This window comes from Garra rufa, chromosome 25, assembly GCF_049309525.1.
Source record: "Garra rufa chromosome 25, GarRuf1.0, whole genome shotgun sequence".
NCBI classification, from domain to species: domain Eukaryota; kingdom Metazoa; phylum Chordata; class Actinopteri; order Cypriniformes; family Cyprinidae; genus Garra; species Garra rufa.
In genome coordinates, this window is record NC_133385.1 from 27,681,071 (window position 1) to 27,700,537 (window position 19,467).

A 19,467-nucleotide genomic window follows, 5' to 3' on the forward strand; every position below is an offset into this window, starting at 1 on the left:
AGTGTCTGTTGAACTGTCTGCCTTGAGATGTTGCCACCAGCAGAGCCCAGATTCATCAGGATGGCCTTGGTGGTGATCCATGGATTCTTTTTTATCTCTCTCACTATCCTCCTGGCCAGCACAGGTGTCACTTTTGGCTTTCGACCACGTCCCCTGAGATTTTTCACAGTGCAGAACGTCTTGTATTTTTTAATAATACTTTTCACTGTAGCCACTGGAACTTCAAAACATTTAGATATGGTCTTATAGCCCTTTCCTGACTTGTGAGCAGCCACAACGCGCAGCCGCAGGTCCTCAGTGAGCTCCTTTGTCTTAGCCATGACTGTCCACAAACCAACAGCAGAGAGCCTCTTTTTTCACCTGTTGAGTTGATTAAAACAGCTGTTCCCAATGATGAATAAAAGTAACTAAGTGAGAATTTGCCAGGGGAATGAATGTATATAAATACATTTCTCTAATAGCTTACTGATGCCTTTGTTGAATAGTTTTCATAAAATTGTGTTCTGTATCTTTGCAACTGTATGTGCACCCCTGACTATGTGACTTTGTTACCGTTTGCGTGAAGGAGAGGACAGCTTCTCGTGCATGTGAATGCCGTGACCCGGCGGACGGGATGGCTCCTCCTCCACTATGTCACCCCAGGAGGTGCTCTGACGCCAGGGCTCTCGAGCTGTCAGAAAAGCAAGTGATGTGATGTAATATAACACATTTGCAAGAGGTGTTGATATATCATACTTGTCATTTTGAGATTATCAGCATCCAGTGTTGTGAGTGAAGCTTTTATGTAATTTGATTAAATGTATAGACTTTCAAAAATTGCAAGCACATATCCTTCAAAACGTAACTATGTCAGCAAGAAAAAGCAGTGCTTATTATTTTACAGCAACAGGAAAAAAAGTAAAAGGTAAAAAGTAGGGCTATCAGTTAAACGTGTTAACTTATTTAATTAGTTATGAAAAAAGTAACGCGATTACAATATTTTACAATATAACACAGTTAACACACTAGCCCTGCCCCCAGACCTGTACATCATCTTATATTTCAAGAGAGATGTAGCTTAAATAATCTTCTTTTATGTTCCATAGTTTATTGTTAGGCTGTTGTAGCCTAAATGTTTATGTATAACACATTTTATGTTAAATCAAATCAAATATTTCTTTCTAAAGCTACAATTTGTAATGTTTACTTGATACTTTATCATTTAACACAAAAATAGCTTTAAACAATATTTTGTGGATATTATCAGTCAGATTTATTTTGCGATTAATTAGATTTAAAATTTTAATCGACTGACAGCCCTAGTAAAAAGTAATACACCAAGGCAAAAGTTTTTGAACAGTAAGACTTTTAATGTTTTTTAAAGTAGTATCTTCTGCTCACCAAGCCTGCATTTATTTGATCCAAAGTACAGCAAAACTGTAACGTTTTGAAATATTTTTACCATTTAAAATAACTGCTTTCTATTTGAATATATTTTAAAATATCATTTATTCCTGTCATTTCAAAACCGAATTTTTAACATTCAGTGTCACATGATCCTTCAGATATCATTCTAATATGCCGATTTGCTGTTCAATAAATATTTTTTTCAGGATTCTTTGCTGAATAGCAAAAAAAAGCTTTTGTAACATTATACACCATACCATTAAAAATCTTGGAGTCAGCAAGGATGCTTTAAATTGTTTTAAAGTGATGATAAAGACATGTTACAAAAGTTTTCTATTTCAGATAAATGCTGTTCTTCTGAACTTTCTATTCATCAAAGAAACCTGAAAAAAAAAAAAATTCTACTCCGCTGTTTTCAACATAATTATAATAATAATAAATGTTTTTGAGCAGCAAATCAGTGTATTATAATGATTTCAGAAGGATCATGTGACTGGAGTAATGATTCTAAAAATGTAGCTTTGAAATCACAGGAATAAATTACATTTTAAAATGTATTCAAATAGAAAACAGTTATTTTAAATGGCTAAAATATTTAACAAATTTGACTGTTTTTGCAGTACTTTGGATTAAATAAATGTAGGCTTGGTGAGCAGAAGAGACTTCTTACTGTTCTGGTAGTGTAGGTAATTCAAGCAAAGTCAAAGTTTAGAAGGCACATTTTCTAGAAAATATTGCATAAAATAAATATTCATTTCATAAACAATTAACTTACAGACTTTTACATACAGTTAGCAATGCAAATGCTAATCGCATAATTACCGTCATAATCAGCTAGCATCTCGCTCCAGTCTAAATTCAAGCCACAACTTCCACTCCCGATGCTTGCCTTTAAGAGAGCAAAATGAAAATGACGTTAATTCAGACATAAAAGAGCAAAGAAAATTGATGTTGTTGTAATTACATCAGCCATATAAACCACTAGGCTTAATTGTTGACTTACCGAGAAGTCACTCTCGTTGTCGGTCTCCAGTTCTTTGTTTTCCGCTTGGATCTCCCTCGTCAGCTGTTCCTCCTCTGCGATGGCACTTGCGATTGCCTCTTCGTTAGCTTTTTCCAGGCGGTCAGCCAGCTCTTCCTTCTTAGCCAAAACTTCAGCCATGGATTGAGGCTGACAACAGGCACAAAACACTTGCACTCAGCCATTGAAGTCACCACACCAAACAGAGGCACAAAATGTGCCGTTACAGTGCCAAGTTAGCCACAACGGGCTCTTGAGTACATGCCCAGGCAGCACAACTTCAATTAGGACATGGTGCAATCATTTCAGCACTTCATCTGAAATTAGGCTAGACTCAAGATCTCTGAAATGCAACCAAATCGTAAATGTTTGGTGGAAGCCTGCACACCACAAAAACTTGAACTGAACGGAGATTAAATGAAAGGATAATACAGGCACACGCCATAAACACAATCAATCACAAAAACCACGCATGGGGAAGCATAACGAACTCATGCAGCACACAACCACAGTATGGATGGGAGGAGATGGGACGTTTTTATGCTGTATTCTGACTCTAGCGATCTAGAAATAAAATTACCTGTAGACATAAGAAGTTTATTCCAATTTTAGGATGGCAACAAAAGGGGCATTTGTTGAAGGAAACATTTTTACTCGTACATTCCTTCTACGGGTGCACCTGTGGGTCTTCATGACTCGTGATGACTGGTAAATTGCCAAAATATTTTGGAAAAAGTATCCTACCCACTGCCATCAGAGGCCACAACACTTGACCCCCGCTTTCAGAACCTGACGAGTGAACAGTATGCCGAGTGCCAATTTCAGACGGCCGTGGGAGAAGAAGGAGACGCCCGGAGCTGCGCTGAGGTCAGTGTCAAACGTCATGCTAACGAGCATAATAAGAGGTAGATTTCTCTCAACAGCACGCCTGCTGGTCTTAGATCTGGAGTCTAAACAGAGCAGGGCTTATCTGACCCACCCAGAGAGGTGGTGTCTGGACCTCGGAAGCAAGGATTCCGGATTCCGACACGGCTGAGATTGCGCTCCCGTCTGAGCGTTTAAACCTCATCCATCTCCATTGTTTCAGACTGGGTTTTGTACAGAGGCCAACACCCGTTGAGTAATGGAAGCTGGTAGCTCACAGAAAACACTGCGGGTCTAGCCTTAATTAACCCCTTGGAGGTTTCTCATATAAGGGCGAGACAGGAGACAAGCAGAATGCCAAAACAGAAGTCGCCGTCTCACTTCTACAGCCATCCCTTGTAAAGAAAAACCATTTGGCCTATGTCTGTAGGTCAATGAGTTAAACCAATATCAGTATTCTTGAACTTTTTTCAGCTATTGTTATTGGATACTAATCTGCCTTGCTAAAAGTGCAGCTGCATTTTGAAAATTTACAGATAATGTCTCACCCGTTGTCATCCAAGAAGTCTTTCTTTAGTTCTAAAGAAATTATGTTTTGAGGAAAACATTTCAGGAATTCTCCCCATATAGTGGACTTCTATGGTGCCCGCGAGTTTGAACTTCCAAAATGCAGTTTCAATGCAGCTTTAAAGGGCTCTAAACGATCCCAGCTGAGGAATAAGGGTCTTATCTAGCGAAACGATCGGTCGTTTTCTAAAAAAAAAGAAAAATAATATACTTTTTAACCTCCAATGCTCATCCTGTCTAGCTCTGAGTGCACTCTGTGCATTCCGCTTCAATATGTTGGGGTATGTCAATAAACTCCCATCTCATTTTCTCCTGCAACCTCAAACTTGCCTACATCGCTGCAGAAGTACCGACCCAGTGTTTACAAAGTGAATGTGTAAAGGTCAAAGGCCCTTTACAAAAAAAGGTAAAACAGCTATGTAGATTTTAAAGTTGGAGGAGAAAATGAGATGGGAGTTTTATGACATACCCTAACTGTCTTGAACGGGAGTGCAGAGTACACATGTGCATGGCAGAGCTAGACAAGATGGGCATTTGAAGTTTAAAAGTATATACATTTTTATTTTTTTTAAATGACTGATCGTTTTGCTAGATAACTCCCTTACTCCTCAGCTGGGATCCTTCAGAGCCATTTGAAGCTGCATTGAAACTGCATTTGGAAGTTCACACTCGTGGGCACCATAGAAGTCCACTATATGGGGAAAATTCCTCAAATGTTTCCCTCAAAAAACATGATTTCTTCACAACTGAAGAAAAAAAGACATGAACATCTTGGATGACAACAGCATGAGTACATTATCTGTAAATTTTGCTCTGGAAGTGAACTACTTCTTTAAAGCATTTAATCGGTATCAGGGGACTCTGCTAACAATGTTTCAGCGCATATCTTAAAGACAGTTCTTTTTCTGTAGAGTTAGGTCAGTTTTCTTTATCTTCTGCTCCTATTATTAGTGGAGCACCTCAGGGCTCTATTCTGGGTCCGCTTCTTTTTAATTTATATATGCGTCCTCCCATATATGTGGATATTATTAGGAAGTACAATGCTTCATTTCTTTTCTATGCTGATGATACAAAGCTGTACATGTTGCTGAAAGCTGGTGATTCCATTCAACCACTGTTGGAATGTCTGTGGGACATTAAAGTGTTAGTTCACCCAAAAATGAAAATTCTGTCATTAATTACCATGTCAGAAATTCATGTACATTTCTTACCAGTAAGAAATGTACAAAATATCTTCATTGAACATGATCTTTACTTAATATCCTAATGATTTTTGACATAAAAGAAAAATCCATAATTTTGACTCATACAATGTAGTTTCGCTATTGCTACAAATGTACCCATACTACTTAAGACGGGTTTTTTGGTCCAGGGTCACATTTAAAAACTAAGGGAGCACCTTCTATTAAAATTTTTAAATCAGTTGAGAACATATCTTTACTCCTTAGCTTTTAAACTAACTCAATTATTATTTTAGCGCCTGTTTAGTTTGGTTTATGGTCTTTCTTTTACTTTGTTCAGAACTTTGGATAGCCTTGCTATGTTTAAACATGCTTGACTTGCTTACTAATATAGAATCTGTACATTTTATCACCCCTGTTCCACAAACAATCTGACCCTGTTCTGTGCAAAGGGTGGTTGAGAGCTGGAAGAAATGGCACTGAACCTGTTACTTTTAAAATAGGAATCACTAATATACTGATAGTTAATCTGAGGTGCTCTGACTGTGAAAGAGACCTGCAGATGCTCCAGGAACAGCCCCTTTTATTGGCATCTTTGAATCTAGAAAGATTTTGGGAGGTCAAGGCTCGAAGGGAGGTCAAGGTCAATGTCAGCCCATGGGGGCAAAATCAGTCAAGTCGTCTGACTGGTGCAGGGGACACTTGATAAGCCTAAAATAAAATCTTGAACAACTGTGGCAACTCTAGGTAAACACTGGGCCTTCCTGTTCTCTACGCGGAGTGATAATAGTTCACCCCTGTCAGCACGCACATACATATACTTGCTGAGAGAAAGGAGGAGGCAGGGGGGTAATCCTGCCTCGTCTGGAGGTTTTTGGGATTGACTTTGTTTAGGCGGCAGTCCTGACCCTGGCCTGTGTCTCTCAGCACTCACGGTGGAAAGTTCTGTGGGGTCCAGCATGCTCTCCAGCGTCATCACTGCCAGGGGAATGTAGACCGCTGCCTCTGCTTTTGCCGACGGTGCTGCGACCTTCCACACCGACCCCTCCATCCCCTGCTCTGCTTTGGCTTGCCCAGTACCCGGCTCCTCTGGTTGGGAAAGGGTTATGGGAGGAGGAGGAGGATCTGGATCGGAATCCAATTCCGGGCACTGAGCCGGCAAAGGCGGAGTGGTAGGGGGTGGCGTGGGGTCAGAGGTGGGGGGTGGCTTGTCCTCAGAGGGGGCGCTGAAACTCGGCCCTGGCTCTTCAATATTTTCTGCTGGGGGCTGCGCAATATACACACACAGATGCATACACAAATATGAACACAAACATGCATGTCACAGCACTCCTTGCTGCATCTGTATGACAGACCATTTGGCAGATATGAGAGCAGCAAGAAAACAAACCGAACTAAAGAAACACAGCATGCTAAATAATTACGCAATAGCATGCATTTCAGAACAAACATGTAGCATACCAAGAACTGTATAATAAAAAAACCCACAAACATGCAAACAAGTCATTCTGAGTCACTATAGTCTCGACTACATATTCTGTTTTAAATCCTAGTAATCTTACAGAGGCTGCATTTCAAGAAAAGGCTCTTGATGTGAAAAAGTAGGCAACTTAAAGGAGAAGTTCACTTCCAGAACAAAAATTCACAGACAATGTACTCACCCCCTTGTCATCCAAGATGTTCATGTCTTTCTTTCTTCAGTAGTAAAGAAATTATGTTTTTTTGAGGAAAACATTTCATGATTCTGCATAAAGTGGACTTCTATGGTCCCCCAAGTTTGGACTTCCAAAAGAAAGCTTAAATGTGGCTTCAAACGATCCCAACTGCAGTTGTAAACGATCTCAGCCAAGGAAGAAGGATCTTATCTAGCAAAACCAAAAAAAATATTTATATACATTTTAATTTTTAACCTCAAACGCTCGTCTTGTCTTGCTCTGCCTCGTTTCTGGAAGCTTTTTCTGGTTGAAGATAGTTAGGATATGTTGAAAAACTCCCATCTTATTTTATCCCTCAACTTCAAAAATCATTTCAAAATTATCCTACATCGCTGCAGAAGTACCGACCCAGTGTTTGCAAAGTGAACATGCAAAGATCACCAAACACCCTTAACAAAAAAGATAAAACAGCGACGTAGGATGATTTTGAAGTTGAGGGAGAAAATTAGATGGGAGTTTTCGACATACCCTAACTGTCTTGAACAGGAAAAAAAACAGAGTTCAGGCAGAGCAAGACAAGACGAGCGTTTAAGGTTAAAAGGTATATAAATTGTACTTTTTTTAAATAACTGATTGTTTTGCTAGATAATACCCTTCTTTCTTGGCTGGGATCGTTTACAACTGCATTTGGGATCGGTTGAAGCTGCATTTAAACTACATTTGGAAAGCTCAAATTTCGGGGCACAATAGAAGTCCACTATATGGAGAAAAATCCTGAAATGTTTTCCTCAAAAAACTATTTCTTCACTACTGAAGAAAGAAAGAGATGGACATCTTGGATGGCAAGGAGGTGAGTATGTTATCTGTAAATTTTTGTTCAGGAAGTGAACTTCTTTAATTTTGCTGAGTCAAGTCTTGTACTATTTGTAAGAGTTGCTGCTTGCATATAGCGTCCCAAATCAGTCACTACTGATGTTCTATTTCAGAGAAGGTGCTGTTTTGAGCTAATGCAGGTAGTAGGTAGCATGGCATCTCACTAGTATTTGCAACAGAACTATTGGCTTCGGCATATTGTCCAAATGTAATCTAGGACGTTATGTCGTCAATATTTAATAAACCTCATTAAATCTGATAAACATGTACAAAATCGATGCTTGTACACTTGATACTGCTCTGTCTGGACAGTGTATCTATGAACACACTGTCACCAAACAAAAACATTCTGATGTTACAGAGGCTTCATATCTATGCCTAGGCCCTGAATAATTAATGAACGGAGGCAGGTTGACATCAGTACCTCGATGACGGAGGTCTTTTCCGTCTCTTGGGTTTGCTCCTGGGGTACGGGTGGCTCTTGCTCCTTCACCTCCTGAGATTTTTCCTGGGGTGGAGGCTGGATGCGCTGGTTTTCCTTGTCGCTGTCGTCTTTGGGGCTTACGTGGGCCAGAACGGGGCTTACCTTGGCCACCATGGTGTTGGAGCGTGGCCTCATGGAGCGTCCACGCTGGACGGTCTCCCAGCCCTCTGCATCTTTCTTTGCTAAGGATTGATGGACATAGATACAGTTTAATTTTAAAATGTACACACACCTTGCAGAATCTGCAAAATGTTAATTATTTTACCAAAATAAGGAGGATTATACAAAATGCAGGTTTTTTTTTTTTTTTTAGTACTGACCTGAATAAGATATTTCACATAAAAGACGTTTACATAGAGTCCACAAGAGAACAATAGTGGAAAATGACCCTGTTCAAAAGTTTACATAAACTTGATTCTTAATACTGTGTTGTTACCTGAATAATCCACAGCTGTTGTTTTTATTTAGTGATAGTTGTTCATGAGTCCCTTGTTTGTCCTGCCCACTGTTCTTTAGGAAAATCTTTCAGGTCCCATAAATTATTTGGTTTTTCAGCATTTTTGTGTATTTGAACCCTTTCCAACAATGACTGTATGATTTTGAGATCCATCTTTTCACACTGAGGACAACTGAGGGACTCGTATGCAACTATTACAGAAGGTTCAAACGCTCACTGTTGCTCCAGAAGAAAAGACGATGCATTAAGAGCCAGGGGTGAAAACTTTCGTAATATTAAGATCAAGGTAAATTTAAGTAATTTTTTCTTCTGGGAAACATGCATGTATCTTTTGTAGCTTCTGAAGGGCAGTACTAAATGAACAGAGTCATTTTTATAAATTCAACTATTACTTTCTGTTGTCGACTATATGTAAACATCTTTTATGTGAAATATCTTATTCAGGTCAGTAGTAAATAAAAAAATAACGAGAAGATTTGTATACCTGGTTTTTCAGCAGGGATGTTGACACTTGGGCTGTGGACAGGCAGGGACTGGGAACACTTGACTCGGTCAGCCCAGCTTGGTCCAGTGTGGGAGAGACGGGACACAGCCAGAGTGGGAGGAGGACCCCTTTAAAACACACAAACAAAGTTTACCCCAAAATAACTACATGAATACAAAGATTTAAACATGAATACGAAAAGAAGAAATTGTTGAATAAAGATGTTTTTGTTTATTTTGCACACAAAAGGTATTCTTGTAGCTTCATAACATTACGGTTGAAACATTGATGTCACAGACTATTTTAACTGTGTCCTTACTACCTTTCTGGGCCTTGAACATGTCAGTTGCTGTCTATACAGGGTCAGAAAGCTGTCAGATTTCATCAAAAATATCTTAATTTGTGTTCTGAAGATTAACAAAGGTCTTACAATTAATGACACTTTTCATTTTGGGTGAACTACCCCTTTAACTGTATGCCTTTAATAGTCCCCCTCAATGGATGGCCATCTACTGTATGCATTGTTGCACTGGGCATCCTCAAACACTGCAAACTAAAATGGAAACTTCAGACCGAGGGCTCTCCGTCTTGATCAATATCCATTTCCTGCGGCGTCCAATTACAGCATAATACAGACACGGATGCCGTGCTTCAGCAGTCTTTAACCACACTTAGATCTGCACCCCCACTGTCTCGAGTGCAGGCCTGAGGAGAACCCGGCAAAAATCGCATTAAACAAAACGCTTAGGCCGTTGTGGATCGATTCCCCTTCTCCTCCCAGCCTCTGCCAGACGGGCGTAGTCTTTCCGGTCTTGTAGTGAGGCCAAGATATGTATCATATCTGCCATTGATTTCTCCATCTGAGCATTCAGTGGCATTTTAATCGCATTATCAATTGCCTTCCTTTCACACTATCAGTTATAAAAAAAAATAAAAAATAAAAAAAAAGACAACAACTAATGCAAGGAGCCTCATGTCTCACTGCTCTGTTATGAGTTGAGAGTTGCCACAGTTTGCCAACAAAGATGATGGTGTCAAATGGCATGCTGCAAAGAGGGATAATTGGTTGAGACCAGATTCAAGCAAATACACTATATGTAACCCTGGACCACAAAACCAGTCAAAAGGGTGAATTTTTTGGGAATTGAGATTTATGCATATCTGAAAGCTGAATTAATAAGCTTTCCATTGATGTATGGTTTGTAATATTTGGTCGAGAATACAACTATTTGAAAATCAGGAATCTGAGGGTGTAAAAAAAAAAAAACTAAACATTGAGAAAATTGCTCTTAAAATTGTCCAAATGCAGTCTTAGCAATGCATATTACTCATCAAAAAATTTTGATGGTAGGATATTTACAAAATATCTTCACGAAACATGATCTTTACTTAATATCCTAATGATGAATTAGCCTACCCAAAATTGAGGGCACGGCGAACGCCAGGTGATGGAACAATACGGTCTGTCGACGGGCTGGACATTACATGTCGCCCTGGTGACATCTTTCGGACTTCCCAAGCCAAAGACGTGGGCCTGTGGAAACGGGATAAAACATAAAACTGATTCACAACAGAACTCAAACATATAAACGCGTTTAAAATTCCCAAAAATATTTAATAAACAAACAAACATACTAACATGCAAGGGCCAGGGCATGCTTACATGCTTCTAAAGGTCGCACATTCAAATTATGCAGAGCTTTCTACGAAGTACTTTACAGCTTGACACAACTTAAAAGCTCTGGTTTTTATACCATAATCAATGTGCTAGTGTTGTAGCCACTTAATCACTTAAATCAACATAAATTAAGCATCGATTAGGCTGTATACATGGTAAGAGAATGTATGCGTGTATATAGATAGATACAGTTCCTTGCGAAAGTATTCATACCCCTTCATTTTTTCACATTTTGTTATGTTGCTGCCTTAAGTTAAACTGCTTTGCATTACTTTTTTCCCACATCAATCTACACTCCATTCACCATAATGACAAAGTAAAACAGAAGGGTTACTTCATACTTCATAAATTACTTCATAAATTTATCAAAAACTAAAAACTAAAATAAGAACATTGCAAAAGTATTCATATCTTTAATTCAGTCAGTACTTGGCATTTGGCAATAATCTGCCATTCTTCACCTCACTCTTCGCCTCTCAAGCTTTGTCAACTTGGATGGGGTCTGGCAGACATTTTCAGGTTTCTCCAGAAATGTCTGATTGGGTTCAAGCCCAGGCTGTGGCTGGGCCACTCAAGGACATTCACAGAGTTGTCTATAAGCCACTCTTGCAGTGCTTAGAGTCATTGTCTTGTTGGAAGGTGAACCTTCTGCCCAGGCTATCTCAATATTTTGGTGCACTGAGTTTTTTTTTCTACTCTGACGAGTAGGGATGATACTCTGCAGGTGATGAGCAGTGCCTGGTTTCCTTCAAACATGATGCACTGAATTGAGGTTAATCAGACCAGAGAATCTTGTTTCTCACAGTCTGAGGGTCCTTTAGATGCTTTTTTGCAAATTCCAAGTGTGTTTTCATGTGTCTTGCCACACCACCATAAAGCCCAGATCGGTGGAGTTTTGCAATGACATTTGTCCTTCTGTAGGTTTCTCCAATCTCTACATACGGTCATGGAGCTCAACTTAAGTGACCATCAGGTTCTTGCTTACCAGTCTGTCAAACCAAGGCCCTTCTCCATCAATTGCTCAGTTTGGTCAGGAGGCCAGCTCTAGGAAGAGTCGTGGTTGTTTCAATCGTCTTCCATTAAGGGTAATAGAGACTACATGCTTCTAAGAACCCTCAAAGCAGCAGATTTTTTTCTGAACTCTTCCCCAGATGTGTGGCTCAATGCAATCCTGTCTCTGAGCTATACAGGCTGGGTTTTTTTTTTACCTCAGGGCTTGGGTTTTGCTCTGATATGCATTTTCAGCAGTTAGACCTTTTATTTTATTACCCATTAAATTGAATTCAATTCGTCAAAGTGTAGCAACATCTACAAGCAATATGAATGCTCATGAGCTAAATCTCAATTGTCCCAGAAAAGCTTATGCTTATGCAATGGAATCGTTGAAGTTTTTTATTTTTAATAAATTTGCAAAGATGTTTAAAAACCTGTTCTTTGCTTTGCCATTATGGTGCATGGAGTGTAGATGGATGTGGTGGGAAAAGGTAATTTAAAGCAGTTTAACATAAGTCAAAATGTGAAAAAAAAAATGAAGGGGTATGAATACTTTTGCATCGCAAGGCACTTTAGATAGATACATATAATTTACTAGCTATATATAAAAACAACAGAATCTATGGAATGTCCCCATTTAGATAGCAAGCACATTATCACCTGTTCTGAGCATCTGTTTTTTCCAGCTTCTCTTGTAGTTGGATCCAGTCGATTAGAGCTTTGAAGTCTCGGACGTAGTTATCCAACATCATCAGCACCTCCTGGGGGGGGAAAGCATGTGTGCTGTCAATTGTGAAGGCATCAATGAGATAAGGGCGAATTACATGCAACTCTGATACTTGCTTTAAGGGATAGTTCAAAGACTGACACGGAAGAGAAGAAATTGTTATTAATGACAGAACTTTCATTATTGGGTGAACTAATCCTTTAAGCACCAACCAACAATCAAAAGGCAAAGCCTTGTTATCAGAAAAGGATGTGCTTTCAAAAACCTGTCAAAACTTGCGAGAGTTGTTCTATGATGGGGGTCTCTGCAGGGCACTGGCCACCCTGGACAACCCTGATCTATGAGATATCAAAAGTACCAACAAATGTCTAAATTTGCCAATGTCAAGGCAAAGTAATTACAACCCCCCAAACATACAATCTAACACAGAACATCCAAATCAACCTCCCCTACTTCCTGTCCTCAGAGTTCAGCCCTGTTAACGTTCACCTCCCTGATAAAGCTGTGACCCCAGAGACCTGATCTGGCCAAGCAAGAGGGGCAACTCAGCCCCCCACCCTGACGTCTCTTTTGTGGCATGTCTGCAGGAACAATGAGCAGGGCCCCAGCTGAGACCCCCAGCAGAATCTAGTGAATTCTCTATTGGGCAGAATCCCGTACAAGCCCCCGATTCTAGTTCACACTGAGGAGCTGGTGTAAACCAACACCCTGTTGTCTCTACTAAAAAGTGGGCATCTGTAGCTACTGGAGCACATCTTACACACCCCTCCCACCCACCAGAAGCACTCCATTCACAAATACCAGGAGTGGACAAAAAGAAAAGAATGAGAAACGAAAGAAAAGGGAAAAGAGTGCTGCCGCTCTTTCCCGCCTCAGTGGTCTTCCACAAGAGGTGCGGCTGAAATTACCAATTAGCTTTGCAAAAGGGGGCTGGCAAATCCGATTGGGGCTGTAATCATTTCTAGTTACTGGCAAAGAGTGTGCAGCGAATGACGAAATGTTCATTGTCTATTCGATATTCGATCTGGGAGCGCCGTAGGGACTCTGGGGAACCCCTTGGCTCCAACAAAGACGCTAGAGAGTGTTGCGAAGCCTTGCCACAACACAGATTAGAACAGGGCTACAACCCTAGACCTACCACAGACTCTTAAGATTACAAACCTGCTTGCAATTCTTAAATCTGCCGGTTAGTGTCAGTCATTATCAATCTAAAAGGGTAAGTTCACCCAAAAATGAAAATTTGCCCAGTATTTACCCTCTAGACATCCTAGGTGTTTCTTCCTTCTTTCAAACGAATGCAATCGGAGTTATATTAAAAATTATCCTGGCATTTCCAAGCTTTCGAATTGCATGGGCGGGTGTTTCTCTTCATCAGTCCAATAAAGTGAATCCATCCATTATAAAAAGTGCCTTACACGGCTCGATGTGTATTTGTAAGAAAAATATCCATATTTAAAACGTAAGAATCACTTTAATCCAGCTTGTGCCAACTGGAGCAAAGAAAGCAGTTTCCTTTCTTTAGCAAAGGAAAACCAGTCTCCTCTTGGCTTATACTGAAATCCTCAAACATTTTTACTTACAAATCCTTGTTTTGTACGTCTACTTCGTGACTGTTGGTTTTTTTTTATCTCTCCAAGACACGTTCACATTTGCCACTTCTAAGCAGTACATGCACACCACTGACGTCATACCAGGGCTCTACGCTTACTTTTCTTTCTAGGAAAACTTGTGCTCCTAAGTAAAAATTTCAGGAGCACTAACTTGAATCACTGACTAACTAGATTCATTTAAAAACGCATGTTCATTCATAAACAAAACAACGCTGTGTTTGAATGGAGATGCGCAGCGGCCCAGTTGTGACCTGTTTCAGACAATTTTTGACGACGAAATGAGGCACTAGTGTTATAGTCAGACCATGTAAGTCACTTAATATTAACTTCTTGTTTATTTAAATGGTGTATCAAATCAATATCTAATTTGAAAACTCCCTTAAAAACAATTAAAAACCGTCACTCTCTTAGTTCATCGCGATCTCACAAAGTTCTATTATAATCAATGAAACTCTCTACACTGCACAATAAATCTCTTACTTAGTCTCTCTCTACACTTTGTTTATGAAAGGATTTGAGAGAGATGTCAATGATACATTACTCAACGTTGCAAAAAGATGTAGAAACACAAATTTGCATGGCGCTCCTTAATATTTTTTTCATTATGGCTGGATGCACTTTACTGGACTAGTTTTGGACTGTTGGACAGAAACACACAACTACACAATTCTAAAGCTTGGAAATGCCAGGATAATTTTTAATATAACTCTGATTAGATTTGTCTGAAAGATGGAAGTCATCTACACCTAGGATGCCTGGAGGGCGAGTAAATACTGGGCTAATTTTTATTAACCCTTAAAAATATGTGCTTGCATAGGGTCAAATCTATTAATGAAGCAGTAGGTCATCTACAACTCTCAAATTTGCATTTCGTTGTGTTTAGAGCCACCTCTGAAGCATGATAAAAGTGGAGTGCAATTGAAACTGATCAGTGACCAGTTGCAGAGTATGGCATCGTGTTGACACCTGTATCACAATGTGCATCATGTTGTGAGGTAGTCAGAAAGCTCCTTGCTGTTCATTGAGACACAGTTCAAGTGCATTCAAAATCAGGACAAGGGTCTGTGGTGTGACTGATGATCTGGATTAAATGGGGGACGGCAGGCAATGCTGTGAAACAGGCACGTGTGTGTATGTGATTGACGGGTGGTAATGGGGGAGTGGCAATTGTGAGAAGAGGTCCACAGTGCTTTTAGTTAATAGGGGAGTCAGGACCAGTGAAAGATGTGTCCAGCAGCAGGCCTGTTGATTAGGGCTAGTTAACAACACCAGGGCATGGTGGAGGATGATACTGGCCAGTAATCAACAGCTAAAGGAAAACAAGTGAATAAGAAACAGCCGAGTGCCCTTAAAAAATTGTTGCACATTTAGAATATAACTCAAAAGACTTCTATAAAAGACACTGGTTGGAAGAATGCTTAATATGTTTAAGAATTAAGCATTTCTGGTTAAAAAGTCTATCATTTATTTTTATTTTTTTTTAAATGACCAATCGTTTTGCTAGATAAGACCCTTATTCCTCAGCTGGGATCGTGTAGAGCCCTTTGAAGCTTCACTAAAACTGCAATTTGGACCCCATTAAAGTCCACTATATGGAGAAAAATTCTGGAATGTTTTCCTCAAAAACCTTAATTTCTTTTCGACATGACATGAAAATCTTGGATGACGGGGGTGAGTACATTATCAGGAAGTCTTTATTCTGAAAGTGAACTAATCCTTTAACATTTTATCGTACCGAGTCATTTGGTCAAATGAAAAATTAAGCGACCCCTCAACCGCCCAAAAACAATTGTAATTTATTGCATCTCTCGTTTTCATACATCCATTCACACAAGCGAAAGGATAGTTGTCTCGTTCCATGGGCTGATGTGACATAAATCAGGCCTGAGACGAGGGAGAGGCCTGATAAGAACCAATTAGTCCTCTGGGCTGTGGGTTAAAGATGTGGGCGTTACTTGAATATGAAAATAAATCAAGCCACCCGAGCAAATCATGAACCAGCCAACACTAGCGGAGGATAAAGAATTAGAGACATAGGTCATTTTGAGGGCTGGAAAACAAACTGTTTTTTGTTTTACACAGAATAAGATATTTGTGAATAAGCAAATATAATTTATTGCAAATGTTGTATTTAAAGGATAATTTCACTTCTAGAATAAAAGTTTCCTGACAATTTACTCAGCCCCATATCATCCGAGATGTTCATGTCTTTAAATTTCTTTTCGAATTAAGGTTTCAAAAAGAGGGGGTTTGTAGTGGAAGAACCACTTTTGGCTCCCCAAAGAACCTTTAAAGAAGAAGTTCACTTCCAGAATCAAAATTCCTGATGATTTATTCACCCCCATATCATCCAAGATGTTCATGTTTTTCTTTCTTCAGTCGAAAAGAAATTACGGTTTTTGAGGAAGACATTCCAGGATTTCTCTCCATATAGAGGACTTCAATGGGGATAAACGGGTTGAAGGTCCAAATTGCAGTTTCAACACAGTTCAAAGGGTCCCACACAATCCAAGCAAAGGAATAAGGGTCTTATCTAGCAAAATGATCAGCCATTTTCTAAAAAAAAAAAAAAAGATAACAATTTATATACTTTTTAACCACTAATGCTCGTCTTGCACTAGCTCTGCAATGCATGTCCATGACTTCACGCATTATGTAATCATGTTGGAAAGCTCACACGTGGTTAGTTCTTCATCTGTGTACTTTGGTTCAAAAAGGTAGGCTAGGGTGAAAAAGTCCATCTCATTTTCTCCTCCAACTTCAAAATCGTCCAATATTGTCGTTTTACCTTTTTTTTTTTTTTTTTTTTTCATAAAAGGCGTTGGACTTTTTTTGCATGTTCACTTTGTAAACACTGGGTGGGTACTTCCACATTCAACACGCGTGACCTTTCCAACATATTTACATTCTGCTTAAAGTCGAGCTAGTGCAAGACGAGCATTTGTGGTTAAAAAGTATAGAATTTTGTTTTTGTAAATGATAGGAATATAAGGGTATTATCAATATGGTGGTATCGCAATAGAAAAACTGTCTCAATATTATCGTGGTTACATGACGATATGAAACAATAGGTCTTCCGGGCAAAAAGTGTAGTTTTTAAAATATATTTAAATTTTTAAATTCTAACATAAAAGGTCGTTAATGCGTTTTGTCAAACAAACTAAAAATCGAAAGCACAATGGGGCTTAATCCATTTATCAGGTCTGTTTTTGCTGCACGTTTTAAAGCGAAAAGCACGCGCTTCGTTCATCAGCTCGTGATCTGCCGTTTTCCACACCTCAGAATGTGTCCATTCACAGTGAATGAATGCAGTGAACTCGTTTATTGCATGTGCTGTGAGTTTAGCACATGTTTGGGAATGCAACAGCCTCCAGTTATGCTTTATTTTCGTGGCAGATGATTACAGCATTTTACTAGATTTGTAGTGACATGTTTTTGTAAGCCTGTTTTCACTGAAGCTGAAGTTTTCCAACAAAATCAAAGCTCTACTGCCGTTTCCATCAAAATAAAAGCTTAAAAGTGCAGTATGAATTATAATGACAACCAGCAGTTTAAATAGGTAACGCTACTGCAGTCCAAATTCAAAATATTTCTTTCAAATTTCACTGCGCTCCATTTGACTAGTAAGCAATTCTTCAAATAGTTGTGATGATGGCTTTTGTCATGCACATTTAAACGATAGTATTGGTGCTGTCCAACCTATAAAGACTGTGTCTGTTCCTCGAATAGTGAGGTCAAAACTAAAATTTAATGCAGGATCTAGAACAAATCTAATCGTGATTAGACCAAAAAAAATGCACAATAAATGAACAAAATCAATTTTTAAAGCTTGGGCTCCTAAACATTAGATCACTCGCACCCAAAGCACTTACTGTAAATGAAATAATCACAGATAACAGTTTTGATGTACTCTGCTTGACTGAAACTTGGCTAAAACCAAACGATTATATTGGTCTGAATGAGTCTACTCCACCAAACTACTGTTATAAGCATGAACCCCGTCAGATCGGCCGTGGCGGTGGTGTAGCAACAATTTATAGTGATATTTTCAATGTTACCCAGAAAACAGGGTACAGGTTTAATTCATTTGAAGTACTTCTACTCAATGTTACTCTGTCAGATATGCAAAATAAATCTCTCCGATCTCTTGCTCTGGCTACTGTGTATAGACCTCCAGGGCCGTATACAGATTTCCTAAAAGAATTTGCAGATTTCCTTTCGGACCTATTGGTTAATTTTGATAAAGCATTAATTGTTGGAGATTTTAACATTCATGTTGATAATACAAATGATGCGTTAGGACTTGCGTTTAATGACCTGTTAAACTCTTTTGGAGTCAAACAAAACGTCACTGGGCCCACTCATCGTTTTAATCATACACTAGATCTAATTATATCGCACGGACTTGATCTTACTGATATAGATATCGTACCTCAAAGCGATGATGTTACCGATCATTTCCTTGTATCGTGCATGCTGCGTATCACTGATGTTAACTATATAGCTCCGCGCTATCGTCTGGGCAGAACTATTGTTCCTGCTACCAAAGATAGATTCACAAATAACCTGCCTGATTTATCTCAGCTGCTCTGTGCACCCATAAATAAACATGAACTAGACAAAATGACTAGTAACATAGGCACTATCTTCTCTAATACATTAGAAGCTGTTGCCCCAATCAAGCTAAAAAAGGTTAGAGAAAAACGTACTGCGCCATGGTACAACAGTAATACCCATTCTCTCAAAAAAGAAACTCGTAATCTTGAGCGTAAATGGAGAAAAACTAACTTAGAAGTTTTTAAAATTGCATGGAAAAACAGTATGTCCAGCTATAGACGGGCTTTAAAAGCTGCTAGAGCCGAGTATATCCACCAACTCATAGAAAAAAACCAAAACAATCCAAGGTTTTTATTTAGCACAGTGGCTAGATTAACAAATAACCGAACACCTCCTGACCTGAATATTCCTGCACAGTTTAACAGTAACGTCTTTATGAATTTCTTTACTGATAAAATAGACAACATTAGAAATACAATAACTAATATAGATACTACAGCAACTGATACTTCAACATTAGTCATTACACCCAAAGAAAAACTCCAGTGCTTTACAACTATAGAACAGAAAGAATTAAATAAACTTATCACCACATCTAAACCAACAACATGCCTATTAGATCCTGTACCCACTAAATTACTAAAAGAGTTGTTACCTGTAGCAGAAGTACCGCTTCTTAATATTGTTAACTCATCGTTATCTTTAGGCCATGTCCCAAAACCATTCAAACTAGCGGTTATTAAACCTCTAATTAAGAAACCACAGCTAGACCCTAGTGAACTGGCAAATTACAGACCCATTTCTAATCTTCCATTTATGTCTAAAATCCTAGAAAAAGTTGTGTCTGCTCAATTGTGCTCCTTCTTGCAAAATAATAATATCTTTGAAGAATTTCAGTCAGGTTTCAGGCCCCATCATAGCACAGAAACT

General features: G+C 39.0%; 1 protein-coding gene across 4 annotated transcripts in view; it reads right to left on the reverse strand.

Annotated features, from left to right (window-relative positions):
- Window positions 1-19,467, reverse strand: part of scaper (S-phase cyclin A-associated protein in the ER) — a 194,357-nt gene that overhangs the window by 151,313 nt on the left and 23,577 nt on the right. For 2 of the 4 annotated variants that reach the window (XM_073832328.1, XM_073832329.1), the window contains exons 5-12: window positions 12,304-12,404; window positions 10,390-10,506; window positions 8,973-9,100; window positions 7,972-8,213; window positions 5,954-6,286; window positions 2,390-2,557; window positions 2,209-2,275; window positions 553-670 (exon numbers count right to left, since the gene is read on the reverse strand). In XM_073832328.1, coding sequence (XP_073688429.1) covers window positions 553-670; window positions 2,209-2,275; window positions 2,390-2,557; window positions 5,954-6,286; window positions 7,972-8,213; window positions 8,973-9,100; window positions 10,390-10,506; window positions 12,304-12,404 — 1,274 coding nt within the window. The remainder of the gene's footprint in view (window positions 1-552; window positions 671-2,208; window positions 2,276-2,389; window positions 2,558-5,953; window positions 6,287-7,971; window positions 8,214-8,972; window positions 9,101-10,389; window positions 10,507-12,303; window positions 12,405-19,467) is intronic. The other 2 variants (XM_073832330.1, XM_073832331.1) reach the window with 1 other exon arrangement.